Raw genomic sequence first — 27899 nt, forward strand, 5'->3', positions numbered from 1 at the left:
TAAAGGAGGTAGTTTTTAGGGCTGCTAGTCTGTGCGGTTAAATAAACTCCAAAAGTCACCCCTCTTAAATCTTCCTTGCTGCTGTTGCTTACAATCGGCTTTTATCTTGCCTTTGTAGGATCACAAGATGTAAACGCTCTGCAGCAGGACCACCCGGGTCTTGCAGAATATTTACTCTTTGTTGTGATGTTGAGAGGCAGACGGGGAGGATTTTGGTCACCTAGGGGGTGTTGATACGTGTCTCTAACACATCTTTCCAGGGAAGGGAGCGTACAATAGTGGTTTACTCTGTTTTAAAATAAATACGGCACAGATCAGTGCAAAAAGGGCTTAGGAAAAAGCATGATGGACAAATGGTGGAAAACAGGGCATAATTCATCATTTTATATTTTTCTAAGAATCTGATTCCCAAAGCCAGGGACTGTTCATTTGTAGAGGTGTCAGTTAAGGGAAAATAACAAGTTTTGACTGTTTCCTTGTAAAAACAAATTCCAGACATCTCACAGGTAAAAGAAACCGCGGTGTGTAAGCTCTGCAGAGACCATGCATTCTGTGAGAGGTTGTTACTGCTTGAATGCTGGGTTCCAAGGTTGCGAACCTCAAGCAATCAAAAATCATGTTGGCCTGCTCAGAAATAATAAGCCTGGCTTAAAAATCAACAAGAAAATGAAGAAACATTGGGGTCCTGTTTATTTTCCTTCTGGTTTTCAAGCTTTTTTTTGCAGCCGTGAAGGCGAGAAATTAGGATACTATGGACTTCCTTTGTAAAGCACTTTGAGATCTACTGATGAAAAGTGCTGTACAATCCCTAGCTAGGTACATAAGAATGGCCAAAGTCCATCTCGCCCAGTCTTCTGTCTTACAACAGTGGCCAATGCCAGGTGCCCCAGAGGGAATGAACAGAACAAGTAATCATCAAGTGATCCATCCCCTGTCGCCCATTTCCAGCTTCTGGCAAACAGAGGCTAGGGACACCATCCCTGTCCACCCTGGCTAATAGCCATTGATGGACCTATCCTCCATGAATGCATCTAGTTCTTTTTTGAACCCTGTTATAGTCTTGGCCTTCACAACATCCTCTGGCAAGGAGTTCCACAGGTTGACTGTGCATTGTGTGAAAAAATACTTCCTTTTGTTTCTTTTAAATCAGGTAAACAAAGGTACTTGTTTTTTAAATGACAGTGGAAATTCTCACATACGGTAGAACCTCAGAGTTACGAACACCTCAGGAATGGAGGTTGTTTGTAACTCGGAACAAAACGTTATGGTGGTTCTTTCAAAAGTTTATAACTGAACATTGACTTAATACAGCTTTGAAACTTCACTATGCAGAAGAAACACGCTGCTTTCCCTTTATTTTTTAGTAGTTTACATTTAACAGTACTGGATTTGCTGCTTTTTCTTTCTTTCTTTTTGTTTTTTTTTTTGTTTCTGCTGCTGTCTGATTGCGTATTTCTGGTTCCAAAGGATGTGTGTGGTTGACTGGTCAGTTTGTAACTCTGGTGTTCATAATGCTGAGGCTCTATTGTAATGACATGACTCCAGAAGATGGGGTACACTTTTTTTAAACAAAAAAACTCCTAATATCCCATGAGACTCACCAAAAAATCATGACAGTTGGCAGCACAGGGGTTCTAGAATTCCTGGGGTCCTTACCTCGCTCTGTGGCTGACCCAGCACAAGTCGCTGTGCCTCAGTTTACCACGTCTGTAAAAATGAGGGTGGCAATACAGAGTAGTTTAAAAAGTATAGATTATAAAATGTGTTCTGGTGCTTTAGATGAAAAGTGTTTTTGATAGGCAAAGAGTTAATGCGTCTACCCAGCCCATACAGTCAATCTCAAACAATATAATGTATGCAGGGGAAATTACCTCTCCAAGAACACAGCTCTGACCTTCCACTTCTAATAATCTTTGAGGAATTCTCGAGGAGTCAATTGTACATTGGCATTGTCTAACTTTAAGATTGTTTCTCAGAAGCAATTACGTGGCTTCCTGTTTCTTTTCCAAAAAGAAAAGGAGGACTTGTGGCACCTTAGAGACTAAAAAATTTACTTGAGCATAAGCTTTCGTGAGCTACAGCGCTTATGCTCAAATAAATTTGTTAGTCTCTAAGGTGCCACAAGTCCTCCTTTTCTTTTTGCGAATACAGACTAACACGGCTGCTACTCTGAAACCTGTTTCTTTTCCAGAATCCATGAGACCTTAGATTTCCTTTTGTAAGAGATTCTGGGCCTTGATTATAATTAATGTACTATTCGTACTTACACCTCAAAGCGCTTCACAAAGGGGGTCAGAAGCATTATCCCCCTTTTTACAGATGAGGAAACTGAGGCACAGAGCAAGGATGCGACTTGCCCGACATCAGCCAGCAGGGCTCTCTTTGTGCCGCTTGGACTTTACGAAGGGGCCCTAGGCTGCTGCACTTTAAAGGAGGCTCCTTTATGGGAATCGGAATCGGGGTCTCTGGTTTGTCGAGAGAAGGGGGCCAGCCTGGGCAGAGATACTCCGAGAAGTCTTTCTCTGTCCGTGGAAACACAGGTGAGGACATCCCAGCAGCTAATGAGGTTGTTCATCAGCCCACTGGGGATCCAGGTGAGCCCTGCCCTGTAGCCTGCAGCAGCCTGTATTGATAGTCAGAAAGGAGCGGCAGCTCTGTGCCTTGCAATGCTGATAGCGATTAAGAACAGGTGACCAGAGACAGGTGCTTTTTGTCTCACTCTCTTTTTGGCTGCTTTCTTCTTGAATTAATTTATTTCTAGGGGATAGTGCACTGAGCTGGGCCACGGGTGGCCTGGAGTCTATCCCTGGCTCTGACGCTGACCTGCTGTTTGACCTTGGGTGAGTCACTTCCCTGCTCTGTGCCTCAGTTTCCCCAGGGAACAGACTGTCTGGTGTGTGTACAGAGGGATATGTTACATACATAGTGAGTTAATAGCTGAAGTGCCAGTAGGTGGCGATCAGGAACATCCTGGGTTTTCTAGGACCCACAAAGCTTCCTGCTGTGCATTGTAAATAGCTTCTGGTGGGCGGCTCTTGACACCTACGACAATGAGCCTTAATCTCTGTTGTTGCTAAACTAATAAAAATCACCCACTTAATGAGGTACCTGGTCCCTTCTGATCAAGCTGCTAGAATGCAAGATGCTGATGCTTAGTACTGGCACAGTGCCCTGCAAACTAGCCTCGCCTACCTCCTGTGAGTTAGGTCTTGTTTGGTGGATTGGAAGCTCTTTGGGGCAGGGACCATGTTTTAGTTCTGTGTTTGTACAGCGCCTTGCACCATGGGGCCCTTCCTGCTCCATGATGGGGGGCTCCTAGGAGTTACCGTGATGTGAATATTTTATACCCCCATTTCACAGCTGGGGAAGCAGCTTACTCTAAATTCACACAGCGCTGCGAAGACGACCCAGGAGTCCTGACATGCTATGGGATTGCACTGGTGCACTGACCCGCATGGCTGCAACTGGGACATATCCTCCCATAAAGCCTGAATGTGTATGCTCCTTTTCGGCCGCCTTCCCTTATCAGCCTCTGAGCACCAGCCACTACCGCAGCTTCCTAGGCTATTGTCCTGAGTGACTGTTGTCCCAGCAGGGAGCCAGGAAGCCCCTGTTGAGCAGTGAATCTCCATCCCTGCCCCCTGCAGTGTGTATTGCAAGCTTCCCTTTGAATTCCATCAGCTGCTGATCTGCCCTTTGCTCCCAGTTTGCGAACCTTCCTCTCCCTCCCTGCCCCACCTTACCCGGTTAGAACCACCCATGCTTTGTTGGGGTAGTCCAGGAGAGATCTTAGGCAGGTTTTTCTGCCTGCATTTGAAAAACCTGTGGTCTGTTTGAGGCGTTTGCCCTGATCAGGTTCCTGGTGTGTGTACATTGTCTGCTAGACAGAGTATTCCCCCCACCCCTTCTCGTTGGGTGGTGGCAGCCAGCTGTTGTGCCCCACCCCAGAAGAAGCTGCATTTCAGGCCAAAAACCGAGGTGAACCATTAGCTCCTTATCCGTCTCCAAGAGCTTTGCAAACTCTGCTGTCTGAATGCTGAGATTGCGATTGCTTGTGCAGGTGTGCCCCATCTGAGCAGCTCTTTTAGGCCTAGCCCTCTCTGCCCAACTCTTCCGCTGTTTGAGGACACCTTGGCTGGTAAAATGTAACTTGGTAAATAAGTGACTGCCAGGGGTGGGGGAGCAGCCAGCCGATCAGATGCCGGTTAGGCTCCGTTCTGTTTGCAACTCTCCAGCTGCTGGGTCTGGACCTGAACTTCCCGAAAGCAGGTGGGTGGTTCTGAGCCAGGGGCTGCAGCTTGGATTGGGTGCAGAGATTGGAAGCTGCTGTTTCAATCCAGGTCTGGGTCTAAACTAAAGAGCTGGGGTGTGTGGTGGATCTGGGGAGGGTGTGTGGTTGTGTGTGTTGTTTTAAGCCCCCTTTTCAAGGCTTAAACCCCAGGAATGGTATGATTGGCAGTGCTTTGTGGCAGGCCCCCCCACTCCTAGGCTTGGCAGTTCATAGCCCCCCCACTCCTAGGCTTGGCCGTTCAGGGCTCCAGCACCTCTGGGGACTTGCTGCATCAGTGATGAAGCTAAAACAAAATCGCTTGAGCCCGGGCACCTCTCTCATGACAAATGAAGCCCTGAAGAAGGGAAGACCCCGCTAGAAACAAAAACAATAAGAAGTAAACAAGCGCAGCCAGGGGGTGCAGTTTGGGTTGGATGTCTTCCTGGCGGTTTCATCACACGACATAAACTTTTAAAGATTAATCTTGAATTCCTAGAGAGTCCAGAGGGGGTTGGCAACCCTCCGCTCGCCCCTGGTGGCCTCAGATCCCGAGGGAGCTGCCCCCTAAAGCCCAGCTCTGATTCTGTTTGCCCGGGGCAGAGTTCAGGGACTGGGCTCCTCCCTCGCCCTCACAAAGATCAACTCAAGCGAGACAGTTTCGGTAACCCCTGATGGGGGATTCCCGCCCCACCGCCAGTCCCCAGCAGCCCCCCCCCCCGCCCCACACACCCCTCCCCCCGTGGGAGGCTCGGCCTCTCCGGGGCTGCTCGGAGATGGGTGGGCGCTGGCCCCAGCCGGGCTCCGGAGAGAGGAGGAGACTGATTTGAATAATCGAGCTGCCCTTCCAGCTCGGTTGCTCTTTGACTTCCTGCGCCGGAGCCGGGCTGAGGCGTTCGCTGGGGTCCCTGCCGCTAGCGCCGGCCGTGTGAACGCTCCGCTCCGCTCCGCTCCGGGGTGCGGCGGGCAAATCCCCCGCGGGCCCGGCTTTCCCGAGCCTGGGGCGCCGGACTATGTCTCGGATCCAATCGCTGGCCAGGACCAGGACTGACCGTACAAAGGACATCGCGTGGAAGGTCGGTGCCCCCACCCCTTTGCGGGAAAAGCATCTCGGCAATATTTGGGGGTGGGGGTGGGGGCGCTGGGGGCAGCTGTTTGGGGCGCAGGGTCTGGGAGGGAGGGGGGCAGCTGTTTCCCTTCTAAGTCTTCCTTCGCCCGCTCTGAAAGTTGAATCCTTTATTTGAAGCCTTCCCCCAAAGCCCGAGGGGGGGAGGGAGGAGAAATGGTCTCTCTCCCCCACCCCCCGGTTTCAGATCAGTCTCTCCAGAATCGCCTAAGGACCCACTTCACGCACGCACGCAGATGGCATTTTGTCCCCTGCCTTCAGCTCTGGAGGGCTGGGGGTGGGTGTGTGGGGGGCTGTGATGGAGAGAAACCTCCCCCCCACCCCGCCCCTGGGCTGGCCAGCCGCTCGCTGGGGTCTCTCGGCCATTAGGGGAGCGGGGGAATCCCAAGCCTTGGGCAGGGGGAGAACTTTACTGGCGTGTGGAGAGAGACTCTGGCTGTCTCCGCTCTTTGTGGCTCGGCCGCTGTCTGGTTTGAGCTCTCCCTTCCCTGGGGCTGGAGGGCGGGGGGGGGGGGGGGGAGTAATCTGTATCTGAAGGGCCCCCGTGGCTGGTTCCTATTAAGCAGGCATCTGCAAAACCACTTAGGCTGGGGAGAAGGTGCCTGCAAAGGGTTGAGCTGGGGAACCCCAAAGACTGAGCTGTTTTAAAAAAAGAAAACTTACCAAGTGTTTCTGTGTGTGTGTGGGGGGGGGGGGGGGGGGCGGTGCCAGATCCATCAGCCGGGATCTGGATTCGGGGTGGGGGTTCCCATTGGATCTGTGAACTCGGAGCCCGGGTGCTGGTTCCGAGTTGGGGGCAGGGAGGGATTTCATGTATGTGCCATATTCATGGCAAGGGGTGATTTCGTGTATTTAAATCCCCCCCGCTTCGCCCCCCAGTCAACAAGAAGAACCGGTAGAGCATTGTAAAGAGAAACCCAGAGATTGCACCCCCCACCCAGGGTAGCGTCCCGGGAAGCAGTGTAACTATATGATGCCGTTGAGAAGGGGATTTTTGTACCCCCCTTTTCTACCCACCCACCGCCGCTTTCTTGTTGCTTCCCCCACCCCGCGCCTGTATTTATACCCCAGGGGTGACACCGGAGCTGCTGCCGCGTGGGGCAATTTATCAGCTCGGCCAGGCACAATGAAGTGGTTTCCTTTCCGTAGCCATGTGATGCTCCCAGCATGGTGGTTAAAATAGCGTTGAGCTTAAAACGATGCTATTGTCCAGCCTTCCAAGGCCCCCTTTGCCAGCAGGCCTAGGGGGTTGCACAGGATGAGATCCGAGCAATCCGCCAGTGAAATAGGGGATCATTGCAAACACTGGGGCATGGAGAAAGGAAAGGAGCCAGCACATGTGATTTCATAATAAGCTTTGTCCTTCTAGTTTGTCTCCAAACTAGAGATGGGTTCAGGTCTTGATTCAGATTCCAGGCTTCCCCATGCTTTTGGGCCTGATCTCCTTTTATACCAGGGTCCCTTTACACCAATCTGGCAGTTAAGAGGCCTCAGCGTGGTGTAATTTACCAGTTCCTTCTGCTGGAAGTGTAAAGGGACCTTGGTGTAAAGGAAGATCAGACTTCTGATTTATTATTACAGTAGCACCCACAGGCTCTAGAATCGGGCCCCCATTGTGCTTGGTGCTGTCCTTGCCAAATAGACAAAGGGTGGTTGACAGGAAGAATGATTCCCCCTCCTTTTTCAGGTGGGGGAAACTGAGGCACCGAGCTGCAGCCCCTCTCCCAAGGTGGCACAGAGTCACTAAGCCCATCTCATGATGATGCTTGGAACCAGGGTTTTGGTTCCGGGTACATCTCTGCTCTGGAAGCTTAGGATAGTGGCAGATGAGCTGGGGTGGGGGTGGGGGGCTACCTGAGAAATGCCACTGAGAGGAGGTCTCCCTGCTAATCCCCAGCTGCTACAGTGCTAAGGAGACTGAGAAGAGAACTGTAGCTCAGTTGGGGGGGGGGCACGTCCCTTCCCTTGCCCGCTCATGTGGCAAGAGCTGGCCTGATGAAATGAGACCTTGGTATCTCGAAACCCAGAGCAGCCGTGTTTTTGTTGGCTTCTGGCTGATGGGAAGCTTTGAGGCCCCAGCTGGTGCCATGAGAACAGGCAGGGGGGAAACGCTGCACCCGGCAGACTGGCAGGATGCTCGTGTCTCTCGGAGGGGCAGATTGGTGCTTGCGCTTGGCACAGGTGGCTGACTGCTCTGCCAGCCGCGTTGAGTCCCGTGATTGGCAGGCCCTGGTGGGCGATAGATGGATTGGAGTTGTGGTTAAGACATCAGTATCTGGACTCCTGGGTTCTATTCCTGGCTCTGGGAGGGGGATGTATCTTAGTTGTGAGAACTGGGGCCTGGGCACCAGGGACACCTGGGTTCTCTTCCTGATTCCAGCATGGTTAGAACAGAGGCGTGGGAGTCAGGACGACTGGGTCCTGTTCTCAGTTCAGCCACTGCCTCACTGTGTCCTCTTAGGTGTCCAGCCTCCTTCGTGCCTCAGTTTCTCTATCTGTGTGTCACCGGGGTTCAGGCTTAACTACAAACTGGTGTTGCTCTGTGTCCCCCTCTGGTGGCTGGCCTGCATGGGGGCTAAGAACCTACAACCGCTACCCTCAAATGGCATTTCCAGGAGAGCATTCACCGGGTGCCTTTTAACGCTGAAGTTCCCAGGGACAATCCCGCCTTGCGGTCAGAGTTCTTAGCCGTGCAGGGGAGGATTTTTTGTTGCTGGCCGGCTCCTGACGGGACGTTCATATGTAGCAGCCCTCGGTGCACGTTGGGAAGAAAACGCTGAGGTGGAGCTTTCTCAGGGTCTGGTAGAGGCGGGCTGGTCATGAGCGGCTGCGTCTTGGGATGCAAGAGGGGGGGGGAAGTGGTGGTTTGCATGTCAGAGGATTTCATCAGCGGCCCTGCTTGCCACATCCCATTGGGGGCTGAATGCATCTCCTCTCCCATGAGGCCTGGTGGAGGGCAGAGCTGCAGTGGGAATGACGGATCCCAGGCACTTGGAGAGCTGCCACCTTCCCCTCCTGGCTCCCGCTCCCTGCTTGCAGGCTGCTGCCAGCAGCTGTCACGGTCTTTAAAATAGTTGCCCCCACTCAAAGCCACGGGGAGCTGCCTTGCAAGAGGTGTTGGTGGCCCGGGTCTGGGATCTCCCCATGCATCTCTGCCAACTCCCCTCAATCCGCCCTGCCAAGTGCACCCACCCTCTCTCTTCTGCTAGCGAGAGTCCTCGGTTTTTGGCTGAGCAGGGTCTTCCAAGAACAGGTAGAGAGGGGGATGAGGAACGCCACACCTCCTGGGAGGTCTGGCTTCCGAGCAGACACACTGGGCACCAGAGGCTCCTGAGGTTGCTCCCAGAAGTGCCTGAAAATGACCTTGGACAAATGAATTTGCCAGGATTTGGAAGAACAAGGGTCTGGTCCTGGATCCAGGATGGTGGAAGGTTTGAACATGGGGCCATGACACTTTTGGGAATGGGCCATGGGGGAACCACTCCGGGGGGGGGGGGGGAGGGAGGAGAAGAGAACCGCTGCTAACTGCATCTTCTGCACACATTCCACAGATAGAGAAACTGAGGCACAAACCAACACTTTGTGGATCTGGACCCTGTGGGAAAGTCCCACCGTGGGAGAAACTGGGCACAGTAGAAAGTGAGGGCTGGAAACAGCTTTGACTCAGAAATGGATGGAATGCAGGAGGTGGACCAGTGTTAGCAACTCCCATGATTTTATCCCAAGTCACTTGGTATTTGGTGTGTGTCCTTAAATCCCCAGCTCCTGGAATCATGTGAAATATACCTGAATCTCTGTTTTCATTTAAAATCTCCCCCCCCCCATGAGTTTCTGTCTCTCATGGTTGCAGAGCAAAGCTTGAAAATTTGACACTCTTCTCACCCCCCCCCCCAATTCTCAGACTCTAGAGGGCAAATAAAAGTATCCCTGCCTTATTACTGTTTTCAAAATCTCCTGGTTTTCAAATTCAATCTCATGACTTTGGGGCAAGGGGAGGGCCCTGACTTGTGAATGGGGGGGCGGGCGATGCTGGCTCAGCCTTGTTTATTCCATACCGGGCCTTTTGCGTCAACCGGCACCGTCGCGCATCTGGCATAAAGGGGCTGTTGTGAGCTGGGGTCTTGCTGGAAAGGTGAAGTCATGAGGGCTGAATGGGGAACCTGTGATTCGGAGGCTAGCACCCCTGCTTTCATCTCCTGTCTGAAAGGAGCTCGTTGTACTGCTGGTCAAACTCTGCCTTGGCTTGATCTCCCGCCCCTTAAACTCTGCCGGCGTCTCCCTGCGTGTTTGGGTTTGAGGGCATCTTTTGTTGCAAAGTTAAGGGGAGGAAGGAACTGGGCATTTGAAAGATTGCTTTGTTCTGCCGGGAGTGGAACTGGAGAGCGGCTGTGCTGTTGTGTTACAGGCATGTCTGGGGAAGGTGATAAGGAGCAAAATATCCTCTGGAGAGGGGGTGAAATAATCTAAATTGCGGGGGGGGAAACTTGTTATTCATTGGTATTATTTCAGTGGCCAACTGAGACCAGAGCCCTGGTGTGCTAGGCACTGGAAGCATGCACCCTATTACTGACCCAAAACATTTCAAGCCCCCCAAAGTTGTGAGACTTCATTTAAAAATCATAAGGTTCTCTCTCTCTTTTAAAAGAGGGGTGTCTTTTTTTTTTTTATTGGACTTCAGGTTTGAGTGATTATGTTTTCAAGTTTTCTTTGCAGTCTAGAAACTTTTCCCTTTTTTAAACAAATGCTGAGATTCTTGCATCATCACTTGACTCCAGGAGCTGGGGCTTTAAGAAAAAAAAAGTCACTGTCAATTGCAAGACTCCCAATAAGTCTTGGGAGTCCGCAGCACTGCCTCTGTTTGATCAGCTTCAGCTGTAACTTACAAATTGCAGTTTGGTCCCATCGCTAGAAATAGGATCTTAAAAACCCACCTGCCTGCAGGAATCACTGGGGTGGGTTCTCTGGCTTGTGCTATACACTGGTCAGGCTAGACGCTGTCACGTGATTTTTAGGGGAGCTTTATCTCAGAGCCACTTGTTTGAGACACCCAAAATTTGGTCCGCTAACCCTCCACCGGATCCCCATGAGGCACAGTAATTTGCAAGACAATCTGAGGTGGTGTGTGGATTTTAGGGCAGTAAGCAACTCTCAATCTTCCCAGCAGAGCTGCTGCTCCACTATACTGGTCCCACTGGTTAAAATCCATGAATAAACAACCCTGAAATGGCGAGGAATATTGAGATCTGTCAGCAGCGTCTCGCATCCCGGCTGTTGTCATTATGCTCCGGTTGGCTTACCGGCCAGTCAAGTTGTGCAGAGAGACCACCTGTCCCTACCTCTGGAACAATGGCCCCCTTTGAAATGGCTATGGCCGGTTCTTGTTGCATGGATAAAGGCTGAAGGATCTGACACCTCTTTGGGGGAAGATGGGCTCTCTCGAGCAGCAGACGCCTCCTCCTTTGGGATTTGCTAAAGTAGGGAGCCAGCCATGGAGGTTCATTTGTTTCTAGCTTTTTCTGACCCTCTTTGTCTCTTCCTGTTAACTCCTTCGAAGCTGGAGGTTAACGTTTTGTGGCAGTGGATTTCCCCCTGCTCCATGCTGGGTTGCTATTGGAGGGTGTTGCCTGTAGCGGCATGGGGGCAGGGAGAGGGGAGCTTGGCTGTGACAACTGATGGGTTAAAAAGTGAAACGTGGCTAAGATTTTTCCAAAGGGGACTAGTGACTTTTGGGGTGGGGGGACTAGCTTGAGACACCTCAGTCCTGGTCTATACACAGGCTGCACTGCTTAACGTGTGCTGGTTTACATCAGCGCGAGGGCTTGTACCAGGATACCTGTGTTCATTTAAAAAAAAAAAACAATCCCACCCCTAACCACTATAGCTAGGAGTGCAACTTTCATTGGCAGATCAGGCCTGATTTCAGAAGGTGTTTGACAGGCGCCCTTCTGAAAATCAGGACTAGAGGGGGTCAAAGTTTCCATCCAACTTTTTTTCAACACTTTTTTTTTTTTAGAAATTTTTTATTTGTCAAAACCAAAAGGTTACCTGGGGGCCTCCACCCCACCCTGTGAAAACCTGAAGCTCTTGAAAGGACAATCAGATCTGTGGCCCTGATGAACTGTTTGAGCATTGGCCTGATAAACCCAGAGTTGTGAGTTCAGTCCTTGAGGGGGCCATTTAGGGATCTGGGGTAAACATTGGGGACTGGTCCTGCTTTGAGCAGGGGGTTGGACTACATGACCTCCTGAGGTCCCTTCCAACCCTGATATTCTATGATTCAACTGGAGGCTCCTCTTGTGCCCCTGACTCCCTGCATGATATTGGATGAGCCTCAGTCTTGACCATGAGGGCTGCTTACTCTGGGGACAACCAGCCGAATAATTTGCTGCTCTTTATGGCTTATATTACAGCAGCCCCAAGAGGGCCCCAGCTGACATCTGGGCCCATTGCGTTAGGTGCTGTACGTGCACCTGGTGAGAGACCGCCCCTGCCCCAAAGCACAATCTACAAGACTACAGGTGGGAGGAGAAGCAGGGGCTCAATGACTTGCCCAGAGTTACCCAGTGGCAGAGCTGGGAGTAGAACCCAGTCCAGAGCTCTAGACCGCGCGGTCTCCCCTAGCTGGGCTGAATAGGTAGGGCCTCATTCAGCCCACAGCTGGATGCAGGAAGGAGGCAAGACACGCGTGCCCCTTGTGTGCACGAGCTGTGCTTTGTTCGGATGACTGCGCCCCGGAACGGCTTCCCAGGGGCAGGATGACACAAGCGAGAGCTGTGGAAATGTACCAGCACGTTCGGAGTCGCCCGCATCCTGACACCTAATGGGCAAGAGGAAACCCGCCCGGTCCCCCGCCAGGGTGTTGCGAGACTGAGGAGGTGAAGTGGGTTGAATGTCTTGCCGCCTCCTACCTGTCTCACACCTCCCCCTGCGCTTTGCTGAACAGGATTAGTCCGGTAGCTCTATTCAAGGTAACAGCAGCCTGTTGGTGTCTGAGATCAGGCCTTGGAGATGGGAACCTAGAAACTAGGTTGACTCCTAGTCACCTGATCTTGCCACTGTACTGCACTTCCTCAAGAGTGGGAATCAGAACCAGGTGTCCAGGCTCCCAGTCTCCTAGCCACTCCACGGGCGCTGCTCACCCCTTGCATTTGCCTCTCTGCCTCCCCAGTATGCGTCTCCTCTGCTCCAGCCGCCTCTGGCTATTGTATTATACACTGAATCAGATCAGTTGGAACCTGTGGAATTTGTTTCTCCAAGTTGGGCTCTGGGCACTATAATAATCCAGGGATGCTGATCTGTCCAGTTGGGCTTGTCTGCCAGCCAAACCTGCAACTGCTCACCTGCTGCCCCCGAGCGATGATCCTGCCCACGCTCCGCTGCACTTCACCAAGCCAAGTTCAGCACTCGCAACTCTGCTTTCAGCTTGAGGAGAGGGAAACTGAGGCACCACGGGCTGGATTTTTTTCAGACGCGGCTGCTAACGTGGGGTTGGCTGGGTTGCCGGGCACTCACAGCAGCTGGCTTCCAGAGAGGCTGAACACCCATAGCGCCCATGGAGGTCAGAGCTAGGGATAGAAAAGAGGCAGCGAGTGACTTCTGTTCTCAGCGTGGTGGCTCTGTCCTGCCGAGGTGGCTGCTTCTCACTCGAAATGTCTGCCCAGTCCCATGTGTGCCTGGAACGGCCAAGAGGTCACAGCACGGCCTGAGCTATTGTTCAGAGAGACAAATGGCTGCAGAGACTGTCAGTCCTTGTCCTCCCTCTCCACCTCCCTTAGTGTTTGTTCCAGTCCGGAGTTCTTGCCCCTCACCGTTCGGTCTCTGATCTGTACCCGACCCCTGTGCCCACAGCTTTCAGACCCTCAGTGATCTCTGCTCCCTTTGCCTCTTTCATCCAAGGCACTGAGACAGATGAATTAACCATCACAATGCTGGAGTGTGTGTGTGTGATTTCCCCCATTGTACAAATGGGTAAACTGAGGCACGGAGGTGAAAGCTTGCACTGGAGGTTTGTGTGGAGTCTTGATCTCTGCTCCCCCCACACCTGTTACAAAATCATACTCTCCTCTCAGAACTGGGGATAGATCCCAGTAGTCCAACTTCCCACAACCCTGTTGTTTTTAAGGTTCGGGGTGAGGGGCAAGCTTTCCGTGCATTTTAGTTAGTGGTAGAGTTGTCAGGCAGTGTTGTCTAGTAGTTGAAGTAGAGCTAGGAAGGGGAGCGAGGTGTAGTGGCTAGAGCAGGAGCCAGGGAGTCAATATCCCTGGGCCATATTCCAAGCTCTCCTGACCTTGTAGACACTTACGCTTGTGAGTCTTGCTACCATGAACAACCCTGTAAAACAGAACCCTGCTTTAACCACCTGACCTCAAACCCGCCAAAGCGCCCCGCTTACAAGTTTCATTACAAACCCAAATGCTCAGGCCGCATGGGCTGAATCATTTCCCTCTTCTGAGGGAGCTGGGTATAAACTTCACGGTGTTAACCCCAAACCAGAGCCAAAAAACCCCCTCTGATTGGGTGAGTGTTTCTTTATTTAGCTGAGTTACGAAGGCTGCGATCAGCTCGGCGCCGGAATTTGGGAGCAGTGAGAAAGTGAGTGGAAAATCTCTGATCACCAGTGCACCGAAGTCTCCAGCCTCGCCTGGCTGGCTCCTTTCCCAGTAGCACGGGCGGAACCCAGAAGCGTGAAATAGCTACAAAGTTCTGCTAGTCGCGGGGAAGAGAGCTGACAGAGAGGGCCCGGCAGCCAGCTGCCTGTGGATTGTATGTGGCAGAGAAGGATCTATCCATCCCAGGGCTGGAGGCTGGCTGCTGGCTTTGATTCCATAGTTGTCTGTCGGTAGCGGTTTAACCGTGCATGCGGGGCCTGGAGGAGAGCACATGGCATGAGGAAGAAGACAGTTTCGGAGGGTGCGGGGTGGACTAGGTCCTGTTGCTTTCTCCCCCAGCCCTCTTAAGAGCAGCAGGGGTGAGGGAAGGATCGCTGAGGAGGGGGATTCGAATGAGCAGCTTTGGGGCATGGAGCCAGGTGTCCAGCCCCTCCTGGCAAACCTGGCCAGGGGTTCGGCTTTGCACCCATTTGGCTCTGCATAACCTGATCTTCTCCCCGCTTGGAGGAAGAAGTGTCTAGCTGAAGCCTGGGAGTCAGGATGCCTGCGGTGCTCCAGATGTAAGCAAGGGGCCTCCCCCGCCTCTGACTCTGCTTTCCTGTCTGTAAAACAGAGATGCTGCTGGACTCGCGGGGGGAGTTGGTCTCGCAGGGTGAGCTGTTTGGAGCAAGGACTATCCTCTTGATATGTCATGCTGAGGCTCCCAACGTGGCAGTTCCTACTGTAATATAAATGTTTAAAATCCCTCAAGAGGAGTAAAATCTTTATTATTTGCCTTTTAGGGATTTCACCCACTCCTGGTGCTTATTCCTCCTTTCATGTTATAGCCACCCCCACTTTGCCATGCTGATGTTGCAGCCAGCCTGTGCCATCACGAGGTGGGAATAAGCAGCCTTCTGGACTGATAGACGAACTGTCTCCATTGCTGCAGTGCAGCTGCTTCTGGGGAAGAGCAGAGCGGCGATTAAAATCCATACAGCAATGCTCTACAGGGAGTGCTCTAACTGCTGCTGAAATACAATCCCTTCTGGGGTGGAACGGGGCAGCTGCTTAACCCCTGCACAGCAACCTAAGCAGAAGCGAAGAATTGCCCACATAACCCTGTTCTGGGGGGACCCTGAATGACTGCTTACGGTCAGACCCTTGAAGTTTGTGTCTCAAGTAAGTCTTGAGGAGGCAATGTGGCCTAGTGGATGGAACACAGGACAGGGACTCGGAAGATCAGGGTTCTGTTCTCTGCCCTGCCACTAACCTGCTGGGTGAACTTGGGCAAGTCACTTTCCCACTCTGTGCCTCAGTTTCCCCCTCTGTAAAATGGTGATAATGACACTGACCTCCTTTGTAGATGTGCTGAGGAGACGTCTACGAGCGAGGGATTATTATTCTAGAGAACTGGGTCTCTCTCACATAAGCAAGAGGAGGATCCTGTTTTTTCTGTCTGGAACAAAAACCACTGGCTGCTGGGAAGGTGCTGCAGGCCTCTTACTCACTGCTAAGCGGTGACTGTACATTCCGGGTGACTGGAGCATGGAGAACTGATTCTGCGATCAGACTCCGTGAGGGGGCTTGGTCCGAGCTGATTGTTACTGTTGGTTCAATGATAGATGCTTCCGAAACTGGCTGAGACCTTGCAAACTCGTTCCCGCTGAGCAGCCAAAGGGGTTCTATCCCTGGCACTCAGAGGAGAGAGTGAGGATATTCCACAAAAATACTTTTTGTAGGGAAAAGATTCCCCCCTCCCCCCCCCATACAACTGGTTTTTGATTTTTAAATTAAACTTTGTGTGGCGGGGGGGAAGGACCACATTTTAATAATAAAAGGAACCTTCCCTCACCTTTTTCCAGTTTAAAAAAAAAGCGTGTCTTAAATCTCTTTCTCCTCCCCTGTCACCCCCCCCCCCCAAATGTCAAAGAAATTGATGTTTTTGTGGAACATTGAGATCGTCTTCCATGCCCTGTTTTGTTTAAATTCTTTTTCAATGGGAAAAAAGGGGAAACCCTGCTGGTTTGGACCAGCTCTAAATCCCTTTTTTTTTTTTTTGGTGAACCAAGATAACAACTTTGGTTAGGGGCCTGATTTTTGGGGTGGGGGGGTTGTTTGTTTACCATCCCTACTGGGGATGCCGGTATAAAGGTGCCATAAACTTGTGCAGGCCAATCCCTCATCTGGATTTGTACGGGCAACCCCATCTCTTAATCTGAAGTATTGACGGGTCCCATCACCACTGTATCGGGCACCGCACAATCTTTAATGTGTTGTATCCTCCTCACACACACCTGTAATGTAGGGAAGTGTTGTTAGCATCTGCCAGATGGGTCAATATCGTCTGCCTCATCTCCCAGGTAGATGCATTGGTGTTTGTGAAGTGCTTTGAGATCCTTTGACGGAAGGGGCTAGAGAACTTCAGAACAAGATAACGTCCCCCGGCATGCCCTGCGGCTGAGGATTTCTGGGGCTACTGCAGAGATTGTTGTTTTCCAAGGATGGTGTCTTTCAGGGAAGCAGGTTTTTCATCCTTTGAAATCCTGAGAGCTCTGAAGCTGGGCAGAGATTCTGGTCTCTTGCATGCCATGGAATTTCTCTTATCGGTAGCTTTTAATGATGGATCGAGTTTGCCGAGCAAGGCGTGCAAATCTCTGCTTTCCAGATGCGGCGTGGAAGAGTTCGTTTTATGTACGGGGCTCATACCTGGCTTCTCAATATGGATTCCCAGCCCTGTCTCTGCTCCCAAGGGTGAGGGTTGCCTTTCTAGTCCTCCTGCCGCCGGGATTTTCCACCAGGGGGAAGGGAGCTGGATTCTGATCTCTGTTACGCCACTGTGAATTTGCGGTAAATCCATTGGGCCTCATTTTCCTGCTGCCCTCTGGCAGCATGAAGGGGCCTTAAATCTGATGGAAACAGCCCCTTGAGAATCCTTCCTGCGCAGCGTAGAGCTGGGGTAAGGACTTTGCCCCGGCAGATGATGGGGGTGTGGCCAGGGTGCGCTGTGCTGTAGGTATTATCTGCTTCCCAGGGTCCATGAGGCACCAGAGCGTAAACTAGGGCAACCCTGGGGTTGCTGTAATTTTATGCTGGGGCAGGGTCCTGCATGACTATGGAATATGTTGTCTTAATGCCCCTGCTGCCCCAGCACAGGAACAGAGTGACCGAGGCCAGCAATCTAGGGGGGGTAACTCCAGATTAGCTGAGCCTGGCTCCGTGAGGATAAATTACCCCCAATTTGTGTCTGGGGGCAGTTTCACTTGTGGGGATGGTAATGCAAGAATTAGAAGCCCTGGCCCCCAAAGTGGGTCCCTTTCCATTTAAGCCCAGCCTGCATGTGTGCGGTGGGGGTCCCTTTAAATAAAAAAAAAAAAAAGAGAAACAACAGTGCCAGGAACAAATAAATCCCAGGACAATGGCTTGATGATGTGCCCAGGGCCCCTGCCACCCGCCCTGTTCCTAGCCTGGCAGCTTCTCCAGCTGGCAGGGAGCCCCTGTTGCCAGTCACCAGGGGAGGATGCTTTGTGGTTCGGGGCTCTCTGGACCAGGCCTCTGCTGTTTCTGCTCCCCTGTTTCGGGGCTCTGCTGTTTCTGCTCCCCGTTCAGTGATGGCTGCGGGGCAGAGAGGCTGCTCTGCGGAGAGTGGGTGAGTTCCTTTCTGCCTGGGCCGTGCCTCCCTAGCCTATGGGCCTCTGGTGCAAAGTAGGCTGTTGATTTACAGGCTGGGTGTGCAGCTTCTTTCTGGTGGGCGCTTGCTCCTGTCCTGTCCCCTGGGGGATCTCTCCAGCTGGACGCCCCCGGCTGCGTGAGGATGACGTGCCTGCCTGGGGGAGGCTGTGGGGTAGAGCGGGCAACAGCCTGGCACCCAATCAGCTGCTGTATGGGCGTGCCCGGGAGGAAGAGAAAAGGGCTCTGAATCCTATTAGAGTCAGAAGGGACCAGATCCTCTACTCTGACCTCCTGTATCTCGCAGGCCACCGCCCGCACACCAAGCCCGACCTATTGGCTTAGCTCTGCAGCGCTGATCTCTTGGCGCAGCGTGGGGTGACTCGTGGTGGATGTCCGGCCCTGTGGCGCCCAGCAGCGATGCCCCACTTGGCCATTGCTGCTTTGTGCTTGGAGCCGAGGAATCGTACAAAGCAAACAGCAGGGGGGTTCACCCAGCACCCCGTTGTCCTCCCATTGCCCCCCTCGGACCAAGGCTGGGAGTGCTGCGTGAAAACGGGCAACTCTCCCCTTAAAGCGCTCTCCCGTGTAGAGCCAGCCAAGCGATCCCTGCCTGGTACCGTCCCCCACTCTAAGAACTGTCTCCACGGCCCCTTCCCCCACCTCTCGGCTAAATCCCCTGCGGTGTTCTCTCCCCCCCCCCCCCCCCCTTCCTGATGCATCTTGGGGGTGTATGACTTTAACCAGATGTTGCATTGCTATGCAGGACCGCATGCCCTGCGTGTGGAGGGGGAGATCTTCCTCCTCCCTGCAGAGCTGTTTTAACCTTCCACCCAGCCCAGTCACATTCCTGTCCTCTTAGCATAGCTGTCTGCCTTGGCCCCGGTGTTTGTATCCAATGGGAATCTCTGAAGGGGGCACAGTGCGTGTTGGGGGGTGTATATGCAAGAGACAGGAGTTGAATATGGATGGTTGGTGGATGGGGAACCAAGTGGATTGAGTCAGCCCTGCTGCAGGGACAAGATCTAGTCCATTTTCCTCTCTTCACCCCAGCCAAAAACTCGTGCTGGGTTACCTGCCACTTCTCTTCTCCCGGCACCCAGGTTGTCAGCTCTGTTGGACCAAAGCAAGGTCAGGTAAATAGGTGTGATTCCTCTGTGTCATCTCAGCTGCTCTTTGCACCATCGGTGAGTCTGGCAGTCAGTCAGTCGCTGTGTCTGAATGGTGGTTGGAAGGCAGGAGAAGTACAGGGTTTATGACCCCCATTCTGTCTGATAATCTAAGCTGTGCTCTTCATTTCCCACCCCCCCCCCCCAGGGACTAACCTGGCTAGGAGAAGGAAACACCATCTGTTTATCGGAGGAGAGCTGTCAGGAAAATGCCTACTTTCCAGCAACCGTGACCCCTCCGTTGCTGGGCTTATCAAATCAGTGTCTTGGGGAACACAAAGCAGAACTGAATCCAGCAACAGGGGAGGGGACCGAGTGGCTCTATCTGTGGCTTGTATTACAGAAGAGCAGCTGTATACACATTTCTGTGTTTGTGTGTGTGTGCGGGAGGGGGAGGGTGTTTCTGTATACAGTGAAAACAGCGCTCGTGGGCTCCCAGGGTTGGATGCCTCTTCTTCCTCTCCACCCCCACTTCTGGCTTTATAATCTCCTTTAAATGGGGAAGACTTTTAACGATTAAATCCTGTGGGTCAGACTTCACCACTCTGCATACCCCTGCATACACTCTTCCTTTGCTCTAGGATGTTGGGTATCCAGTGAGCCCACTGGTCTGTCTTACTCCAGTACCCGATGTCTTGGAGGAAGGCAGCACATCCTTACCGTGATCTTAATTTTGCATGGGAGTTGGGTCAGGAATTCCTTCCTGACCCCTGCAGGAGAAGGCCCGTGCCCTGGAGGGTGAGAGCTTGATGCCCCATATTGTCAGCGGCGGAAATGAGTAGAAAATTCATCTGCTGACTCCTTTGGGGCACCTCCCCTCCCGGATTCTCGGGAAGCCTGAGCAACAGAGGGGGTGAGATTTTGAATGGTTAGAGCCAAGTCACCCACCAACCTTCTGTTCCTGCCTGTGGGATTGAAAGCAACAAGGCTCCTGCTCTCTGATCTTGTCAATTTCCCTCCGAAATTGTCAATTTTAAGCTCTTCTCTCTGCCGATTTGCTATCTTGCCAGATCAGAGGGTGCTAAGAGACGGTGCAGCTTGCATTAACCCGCTGGCCAAGCTGGTTGAGTTGGCTGCCTATTTGCCGAGGGGGGTGAGCCACATCCTTAGCTGGTGTAAATCAGTGTAGCTCCAGTTTACGCCAGTGGAGGATCCGGCCTGCTATTTTTAAGACTCTTGCATTTCTGCACCATGGTGGATTTGATAGAGGTTTAGAGACAGGATGCGGGGCTGCAGGGAATTATTAGGGGATGGAAACCCTTTCCAAACAATGATCCTACTGGAAGTTTAGAATTGTGGTGGGCTGGTCCCCACTTTGAAGCTATTCTGGCTCTGTATTTGGGCTCTGCTGGGTGAGGTCTGTTTGGTGCAAAATATCCTTTGCTGAGCCCTGTTACTTTGGACAACCCCATCGCTTGGATCAGAGGTGAATGCTGATGCTTGAAGAGTTTAGGAAAAGGAGAGGTCAGTGATTGCTTGGGATTCTGTCCTCCTGCAGGTTCTGCTCAGAGTCTGCTCTGTCGCCCAGCTTGCTGATAAGTGTCTCTTCCAGTGCTTTGAGATCCTTGAGTGAAAGGTGCTCTGTAAAGGCAAAATCTCGCTCCTCTTCTACAGAGAGCTGCTGGTGTGTGGGGCATGTTATGGACACACACGAGCAGTTCCCTGCTTATTTGGGAATCTAAATTAGACCGGCATTAGTGACAAAACACCAGCATTATAGTAGGCAGCATAGTTTAGAGATTAGGGCCCTGGGTTCGGAGTTAGGAGACCAGGGTTCTATTCTCCGCTCTGCCACTGACCTGATGGGCAGCCCTGGACAAGTCACTTCCCCTTTCTGTGCCTCAGTTTCCCCTCCTGCCCTTTCTGTCCTGTCTCTTTAAACTCTCAACCCTTTGGATTGTCGCTTGCCGTGAATCTGTACAGCACCTAGCACCATGGGTCCCGGCTCTCACTGGAGGCTCTAGGTGCTTCTGTAATATAAATAATTTGCAGCTTTGGAGGTGGGGGGACGACAGTCTGTTTTCTCTCACCAAGACACGTGATGCGAAGCTAACTCAAAGTCAGAAATAGCCAGGATTAGGATTACTCAGAACTTTGTAACAGGAAGTGACCAGCTGACTTCCTCTTTCTGAAAGGAGGGTGCCATGACAACCTGCTGCCTGTTGCCAGTCCAGCGGTGGGGGCTAGATCCTTACCCCATGGCAGCTTCTAATCTTTGTAGGGTTTGTCTTCTTCAAACCTCCAGGCCACACACGCGAAGGCCGGGGTGGGTGTTGCGGCAAGGGTGGAGATGCCTGGTTCAGTTCAAATAAAATGGCACCCGGATTCGGGAAAAATCACTAAATTCATCGCCTGTATCGAAACTGAACTCCGGGGAGTAGGAGTGAAAACTTTAAACCAGTGCTTGAATGCGCAGCAGCAGCAGCGGACCTGGGAGTCAGGACTCCTGGGTTCTGTTCCTAGCTCTGGGGAGGGACTGTGGTCTAGTGGCTAGAGCAGGGGGGTGGGAGTCAGGACTCCTGGATTCTATGCCCAGCTTGGCCACTGGCCATCTCAGGGGCCGTGAGTCGTTTTGCCTGCAGGCTGTAGCGTCCCGTGCGTGGTAGAGAAGGCCCAGGTCTCTGGTATAATTAGTACAGGCGAGTCTCCTCTTACGCTGGGGTGACGTTCCGCAGTCAGCGTGTAAAGCGAAAATCGCGTACAGTCAAAATTACATTGAGTGTCATGGCGGGCGGAATCGCCCACACTACAGGTACAGGATTTAAATTGTTGTTTTTCTCTTCTTTTTTTGTTTTTGCTGACCGCACAGAGCTGCATTCGCACATTGTTAAATGCGCGTAAGATGAGACTCGCCTGTGTGAAGGAGGATTGATGATTTTTTTTTTTTTTTTTTTTAGTGGGACTGGGGGACGCAGACAGACCCTCTGGCTCTCTCTGGCTCCCCATCTGTGCTGCCCATTGTTGTCACGTGCCGTCTTTGAGAGTCCTGGCCTGAACACTGCAGTAATGGAAGGCTTTGCTGACTAGCTTTGCGGCATAAGTGTCGGGTTTGAAATGCCGCCTGTCTGAATCTCTGTGGGATCAGTTCAGCCCTTGGTTGGGCAGATAAAATGTGACCCATACAACGGACTGTCTGTGGTCTCTTGGCTGAGTCTGAAAGCTCCGGATGCTTTTTCACAGCCCACACTGAGATGTCCATTTATCCCGAGTAATGATTGGCTTCTGTCTTCCACCCCAGAGGTGGCTGCATTTCAGGAGCACCCTGCCTGGGGACCCTGTGGGATATGAAAGGCACCAGATAAATCTTTAAAGCATCACTAGGAGACTCACTGCACAGTGTTTGGTTGTTTTTGTGTGGGGGGGGTCCTTTCTTTGTTGAGCATCCAAATCCAATTCCTCCTGCCCCATTTTACACAGGGTAACTCGGCCCCTCCATTCTACAGGAATAACGGGTGTATATCTTCCCTTGGGCTGTCCCATCACACCCGGTTCTGTGCTGCTCTATGGCGTGAGGCATCCACGGCGGGGTGGGGGTGGGGGTGTATTTCTTAAGCAGACACATGGTTGTCATGGTTATCGGAAACAGGGAAGTACAGGGGATTTGAAATAACTGGGTGTCTTCTCCCATTCTACTCCATGCACTTTCTCCCTCCTAAGATCGCCGTGCCGTGGAGTCACGTGGATCTGGCTGGCTTTTCTAGCCCCACCCCTCACCCCCCTTTCACCCCATCCTGGTGTGACTATCCTGCTGGATGTGACATCAGCTGGGGTCTGGTGACCCAATAAAACCCCTTCCCTGCATCTGTTCGCAGCATCGGCCGATCTTCCTGGAGCACGGGCCGGGTTTAATACCTGGATCCCCTCGGTTGGCACCATGAGCTGGAACACAAAGCGACTGGCTGAGGGAGGGACTGTCGGGAAGGCACACGCTGTAGGGAGGGCCTCCCGGGTGAGAGGCTTCTCGGGTGGTCGTCCCGTTCTCGGGCGGGCGGGGGTCCCCCTCTGTGGAGCTGAGGCTTTAACTCTCTCTCTCTCTCTGTCGGCCAACAGAACAAAGAGAAAGAGAAGATGAAAGAGGGCAAGGAGAAGGACGCCCGCTACACCAATGGGCACCTCTTCACCACCATCAACGTCTCGGGCATGACCATGTGCTTCGCCTGCAACAAGAGCATCACGGCCAAGGAGGCGCTCATCTGCCCCAGTGAGTAGCCGCGCGTTGGCGAGCGACTTGTTCTCCAGCCCTGACCCCCCCTGCTCCCCACTTACCCATCTGCACCTGCCACTCGTGTGCGCCTCCTCATTGACCCACCAGCTCCTCTCACCTACCCATGTTCCCATCCACGTCTTCCAGGTGCTGCTCTGTCTCTGCCCCCTGTCACCCCGAGTCTCTGCTTCATTCATCCCCGTCTCCTTCCTACCTCCAGCTCCCCAGGCCTCTCCTGCCTCCCCATATCAAGCCTCATGATCTCCTCTATCTCCGCTGTCTGCCCCCATCACCCTCCCGTCCAGCTTCTCTATCTCAGCCCCCACAACTCGATTGCAACCTCCTGCCCATCTCACTGCATCACGAGCTGCCCCGGAGCAGGGAAAACACGATCCACTCCTGAGGGAGAGTAAAACCCTCCTTCCCGCAGCAGGAGGTGGCTGGCTTGACACGCCCCTGGCTACTACCCATGAAAGGCCATAACTGGGTTGATGGAGAGCAAGAGAATCGGTGTTAGAATGAGAGAGGGCATTTCTGTGTGTGCACACCTATATCTGGATGCAGGAGTGTGCTGTCCATGGGGGGGCCGTAAAGTCCCACATAGCCTGTAGACAAGTGTGCAGCTGGCACAAGAGATCAGTGGTGGTCAGTGGGATTCACGGTGCAGGACGGGAGAGAGATTTTAGGGCACCGAGGAGACAAACTGTGATGGATACTGCTCGGTTGAACTGCATTACCTTCTTATATGCACCTTAGTTGTACACATGGTCCTGATCTAGCTCTAGGAGGGTTTGGTGCGTTAACTACTCCAGTTCATTGCATTGCCTCATCAATTGAGTATGTCCTGTGCTCTCTGTGTTATGGGGACCTAGCGCAGTTCTTTACGCCAGAATCGCTCCTGATACGTGAATAGCTGGGGGAAGCTCCCCGGTTCTGCTCTGTTAGTCGATTTTGATCGGCCGCGCGGGGGAGGTGCGAGACGCAGCATGTGAAAATCTTTGCTCTAGGGTGAGATTTTCTCCAGGAGAAAGCCTGGGCGACGTCAGTTATGTCTACACAACAGCTGTCGCCGGCCCAGCTGTGTCTGTCAGGGCGGGTGAGGAGGTGATGCCCGATGGAGAGAGCTGTGCCGGCATAAGCACCCCATGTAGACGCAGTGATCCTGGCTGTGCTTTTACCAGTATAACTGTTCGCTCACGGGAGGTGGTTTCACTAGACCTCCTACAAAGCTAAAGGTGTCGTACGGTTGCGTCCACCCGAAGACTACGTTGCCAGTAGAGTACTCCAGGACAGCTGCACCAGTAACGAGCTGCTAGTGTAGACATGGATTAGTGGAGTCACTGGCATGAAACTGATACGCACCGTGGGGGGGTCTGGCCCATTGACTCCAGTGGATCTGCTTTGACAGACACCAGCTGGGGACCTGACTCTAAGTTCAGTCGAAGGATCGTGCAACTGCTTGTTCTCCAAATCCTCAAGGACAGCCTAGTGTCTGTGTGTGTGGTCGGGCCAGAGGGCCGTGGATGAGCGGGGAGTCCTATGGCTGGGGGTGGGTTTTGCCTGCACTGGATTCCGGCTGGGTTTCGCTGCTTTTCAAAGGATCAGTCCCTGAGCTAAATTCGTGTATGGGATGGCTTATAAATAAAGCTTGTGGCTCTGTGCGTACAGGCCCTGCCCGGACTCCAGCCAACAGGCAAATCCCAGCTGTGGCCGGGAGTGAGAATGAAATTCTATCTCCTCGCTGTGTCTTGTTAACACGATGCCTTTCGATATCAGTGGGCGGGATGCTCGTGGCATATGGCGAGGGGGAGCAGAGATTTCATTCAGAAGCTGAAGTTTCTTCCTCATTGAGTTTAAAAGTGCTTCTTTCTCTCAGGAAAGCAGAATTCCTCAGCACGCCCAATCCAGCTTCCAGCCAGGGCAGGATTGTTCCCTACAGCACATGCTCTTTGCCAAGGAAGTGTGGTCCAGTGGTTAGGATACTAGCCTGGGACTTGGGAGACCTGCATGCAATTCCCTGCTCTGCCACAGACTCTCTGTGCGACATTGGGCAAGTCATTTAGCTGCTCTGTGCCTCAGTTTTGCCATCTGTACAATGGGGATAATAGCTCTGCCTTGCCCCATAAGGAGAGGATAAATACATTAAAGATGGGGAGATGCTCGGATACTCTGGTGGTGGGAGCCAGATAAATATGTGTTTGGCCAGGCTAGTTGTAAAGACCCTGAGCGATGGAACTATCATGCTCCCCTTGGGGGAACTTTCCACAGCCGGGTGATCTCCCTGTTAGGCTGATTATCAGGAAACCTGCCCGCGTTCTTCCTTTAACTTCACCTCTCACGCCTAGTTCCTACCTAGGAATGCGTCCTCGGTGTTTCCACCATCCAGATCTCTGTAGCCGCTGGGTACAATTTTCAAAAGCAACGACATGACTTCAAAGCCAAAGTCCCATTTTCGAAAGCGGCTCAGGGATTGCCTGTATGGGGGGTGGGGCGCGTTATTTCAGCCTGGGGTCCCGTTGCCAATACCTGCATCAGAGGACACTGCAATGCATGGTGGGAAATCCCCACCTGCTGCCTGGCTGATGTTGTGAAATGGGGGTGATTGCCCACTAAGGTTGCTGCAGGTGTTCTTGAAGGATTTAGGTGAATGAGAAATAAGAGAGGCATAGTTCACTGGAGATGCAGGGTTGTTCCCAGTGGTGCTGTCTCCCATTGACTCACTAATCAGGCTGTTTAAATATCGAATTCTCTCTTTTTCAGTCTCTGGGCTTGGTGGCTAGACTCTGCTTTCCCCTTTTCCCTGCTCTCCAGCCCTTTGAACAGAGATGCTAAACCCTAGACGGCTGGGGGGTGCCTTTCTTTGGGTGGGGAAGTTGGTCAGGAGCATCCCATCCCTCGTGTGCAGCCTGGGAGAACCGGGTTTGGCACGGTGGATGTGCTTGTGACTTGGAGTCCTGCTGCCGACCCTATGGTCTGATCTGCTCCGTTCAGGGCGTGGGGCTACACCCAGGCAGGTCTGAGGGCAGGGTTCTGCCCTTGCGTTGATTTTTGCGGTATAGGGTACAGGCTAATGTGTCTGCAGGAGTTCAGATCTTGTGTGCGCGCATCTTGGCTATAGAGTAAGAGGGTGCGCTCTGTATGCAGTTGGGTTGTCCAAGGGTTTTGTGGTTTGGCTCTCTGCTGTCTCTTTCTGATGGGAGGCTCGTGGCATGCCACGGGGGCAACTAGCTATTGCATCAGCCCTGCGTGTTTCCTTCCTGCTGCTGCAGGATCGAAGCTGAGCAAGTTTGAGGTTAGGGCTTGCTCGGCCTGCTTGGTAAGAAAAGCGGATTACCATGGTCCAGGGAAACCCATATGTGACACACCCGGGATGTCTTTGCAGCCTGCTGGGATCCCATGGGCCATCCTATATAAGTTAACCTATTTTAGAGTTTAATACTGCTGCCCATCACTGTGGTATATGGGCAGCTGTTGCATGCAGACCTACTGCTTGCTTGTGTTTGGATCTTGCTCCTTTTTTTTTTTTTAAGGAGATGTTAAAACTTAGGCTGATAATTAAAGGTTCCTCTACGCAAGAGAAGAGATGCTAGCCCCAGATTCTAGCTTGGCTCATTCCGTTCATCTGACTCCAGCGTTCCCTCCTCTGCCCTGCAGTTTCAATTGGAGGCTTTCTTCCTGTCCGAACGCACCCCAGGATGTTGCTGTGTGGCTGCTAAACCGCTACCGCATTGCGCCCCAGAGGTGGACGCACTTTGGTGGTGAGCCATGCCGTCACTGTGGTGCGTTGGGATGGCAGATGGCGAAGGGGCGTAAATACAGGCTCCGGATCATTATTGTAGGTGTGCCTGGAAAGAGGTCTGTTCGTGGTTCAGAACCCCTTTGTGGCAGGGACTGTCTCTTCGTTCTGTTTGTACAGCACCGAGCGCCGTGGGGGTCCTGGTCCATGACTGACACTACCGCAATACAGAGAGCGGGCTACCAGGTGCTCTGGAAGAGGAAGCCGTTGGCGACCTGGGCTTGTCTCTGACAATCTGGTATATAAGGAGATCCCATGCCCAGCCCCCAGCGCTGTCTGTCCCTATAACCTGCCGCCCCCAGGTGCTGCTGTCTCGAGAGTTACCTGGCTTTGCACAGGGTACCTGAGGCTCACCGGCCCTGCAGTCTCACGGGGCTTAGTGCGGAGGAGGCGAGAGCGCTGCCGGTATTCCCTCCTGGCTGCCAGCTGAACGGTACAGATGTACAGAAAGTTGTTCATTTCCTGTCTGGTTCTCCGGCATGCGGGCGGGGGAGGAGATGGAACGGCTTCCCTGGGGATAACGCGCTGAGTCACCCGGTGGGAGGAATCCCTCCCCGCTCTGCTTTCAGGTGTGACTCCCACTCGGCTTCTCTTCCCCCCCCGCCCCCCCAGCCCCGAAGCAAAATCAGGGCTGGCCACAGATTGACGCCCTCTGTCTGGCTGTCCCCCCCCCCCAAGAGCAGTGGCAAAGTGAGCTTCCCCATCGCTGTCCTGCTGATGCAGATTAGCCCTGACCCGAAAGGGTTAAAGGGGGCTGTGTGGGGCATTGGCGCTTTCTGCTGCCCAGGGAGCCGGTTACCGCATGTGCTTGCCTTGCCCTACGGGAAACGAGCTTGCTGGGTCTGAGCCGAGGGTTTGCATTTCAGGGGGAGCTGGGTGCCGAGAGCCCCGAGGTTCCTTTGGAAAATCCTATCCCTTTATGGCCATGATAGTGCCTAGAGGACCCAGCCGAGATCAAGCCCTTGCTCTGCTAGGCGCTGAGAGACCCGTCCCCCTGCCCCGAAGCGGAAGGTGTAAATAGATGAGGCAGGCAAAGAGGGAAAAGTGACTCTCCCAAGGTCCCGGAGCAGGTCAGCAGCA

The 27899-nt window shown here is 52.8% G+C and overlaps 1 protein-coding gene across 5 annotated transcripts in view; it reads left to right on the top strand.

Annotated features, from left to right (window-relative positions):
* Positions 1 to 27899, top strand: part of ARHGEF2 (Rho/Rac guanine nucleotide exchange factor 2) — a 130381-nt gene that overhangs the window by 66976 nt on the left and 35506 nt on the right. For 2 of the 5 annotated variants that reach the window (XM_073322498.2, XM_073322499.2), the window contains exon 7: positions 22870 to 23020. In XM_073322498.2, the coding sequence (XP_073178599.1) occupies positions 22870 to 23020 (151 nt within the window). Of the gene's footprint in view, positions 1 to 4209; positions 4270 to 5007; positions 5344 to 22319; positions 22769 to 22869; positions 23021 to 27899 lie in introns of those variants that run through there. The other 3 variants (XM_073322502.2, XM_073322501.2, XM_073322500.2) reach the window with 3 other exon arrangements.

The sequence above is a fragment of the Lepidochelys kempii genome, chromosome 24 (assembly GCF_965140285.1).
Source record: "Lepidochelys kempii isolate rLepKem1 chromosome 24, rLepKem1.hap1, whole genome shotgun sequence".
Taxonomy (NCBI): domain Eukaryota; kingdom Metazoa; phylum Chordata; order Testudines; family Cheloniidae; genus Lepidochelys; species Lepidochelys kempii.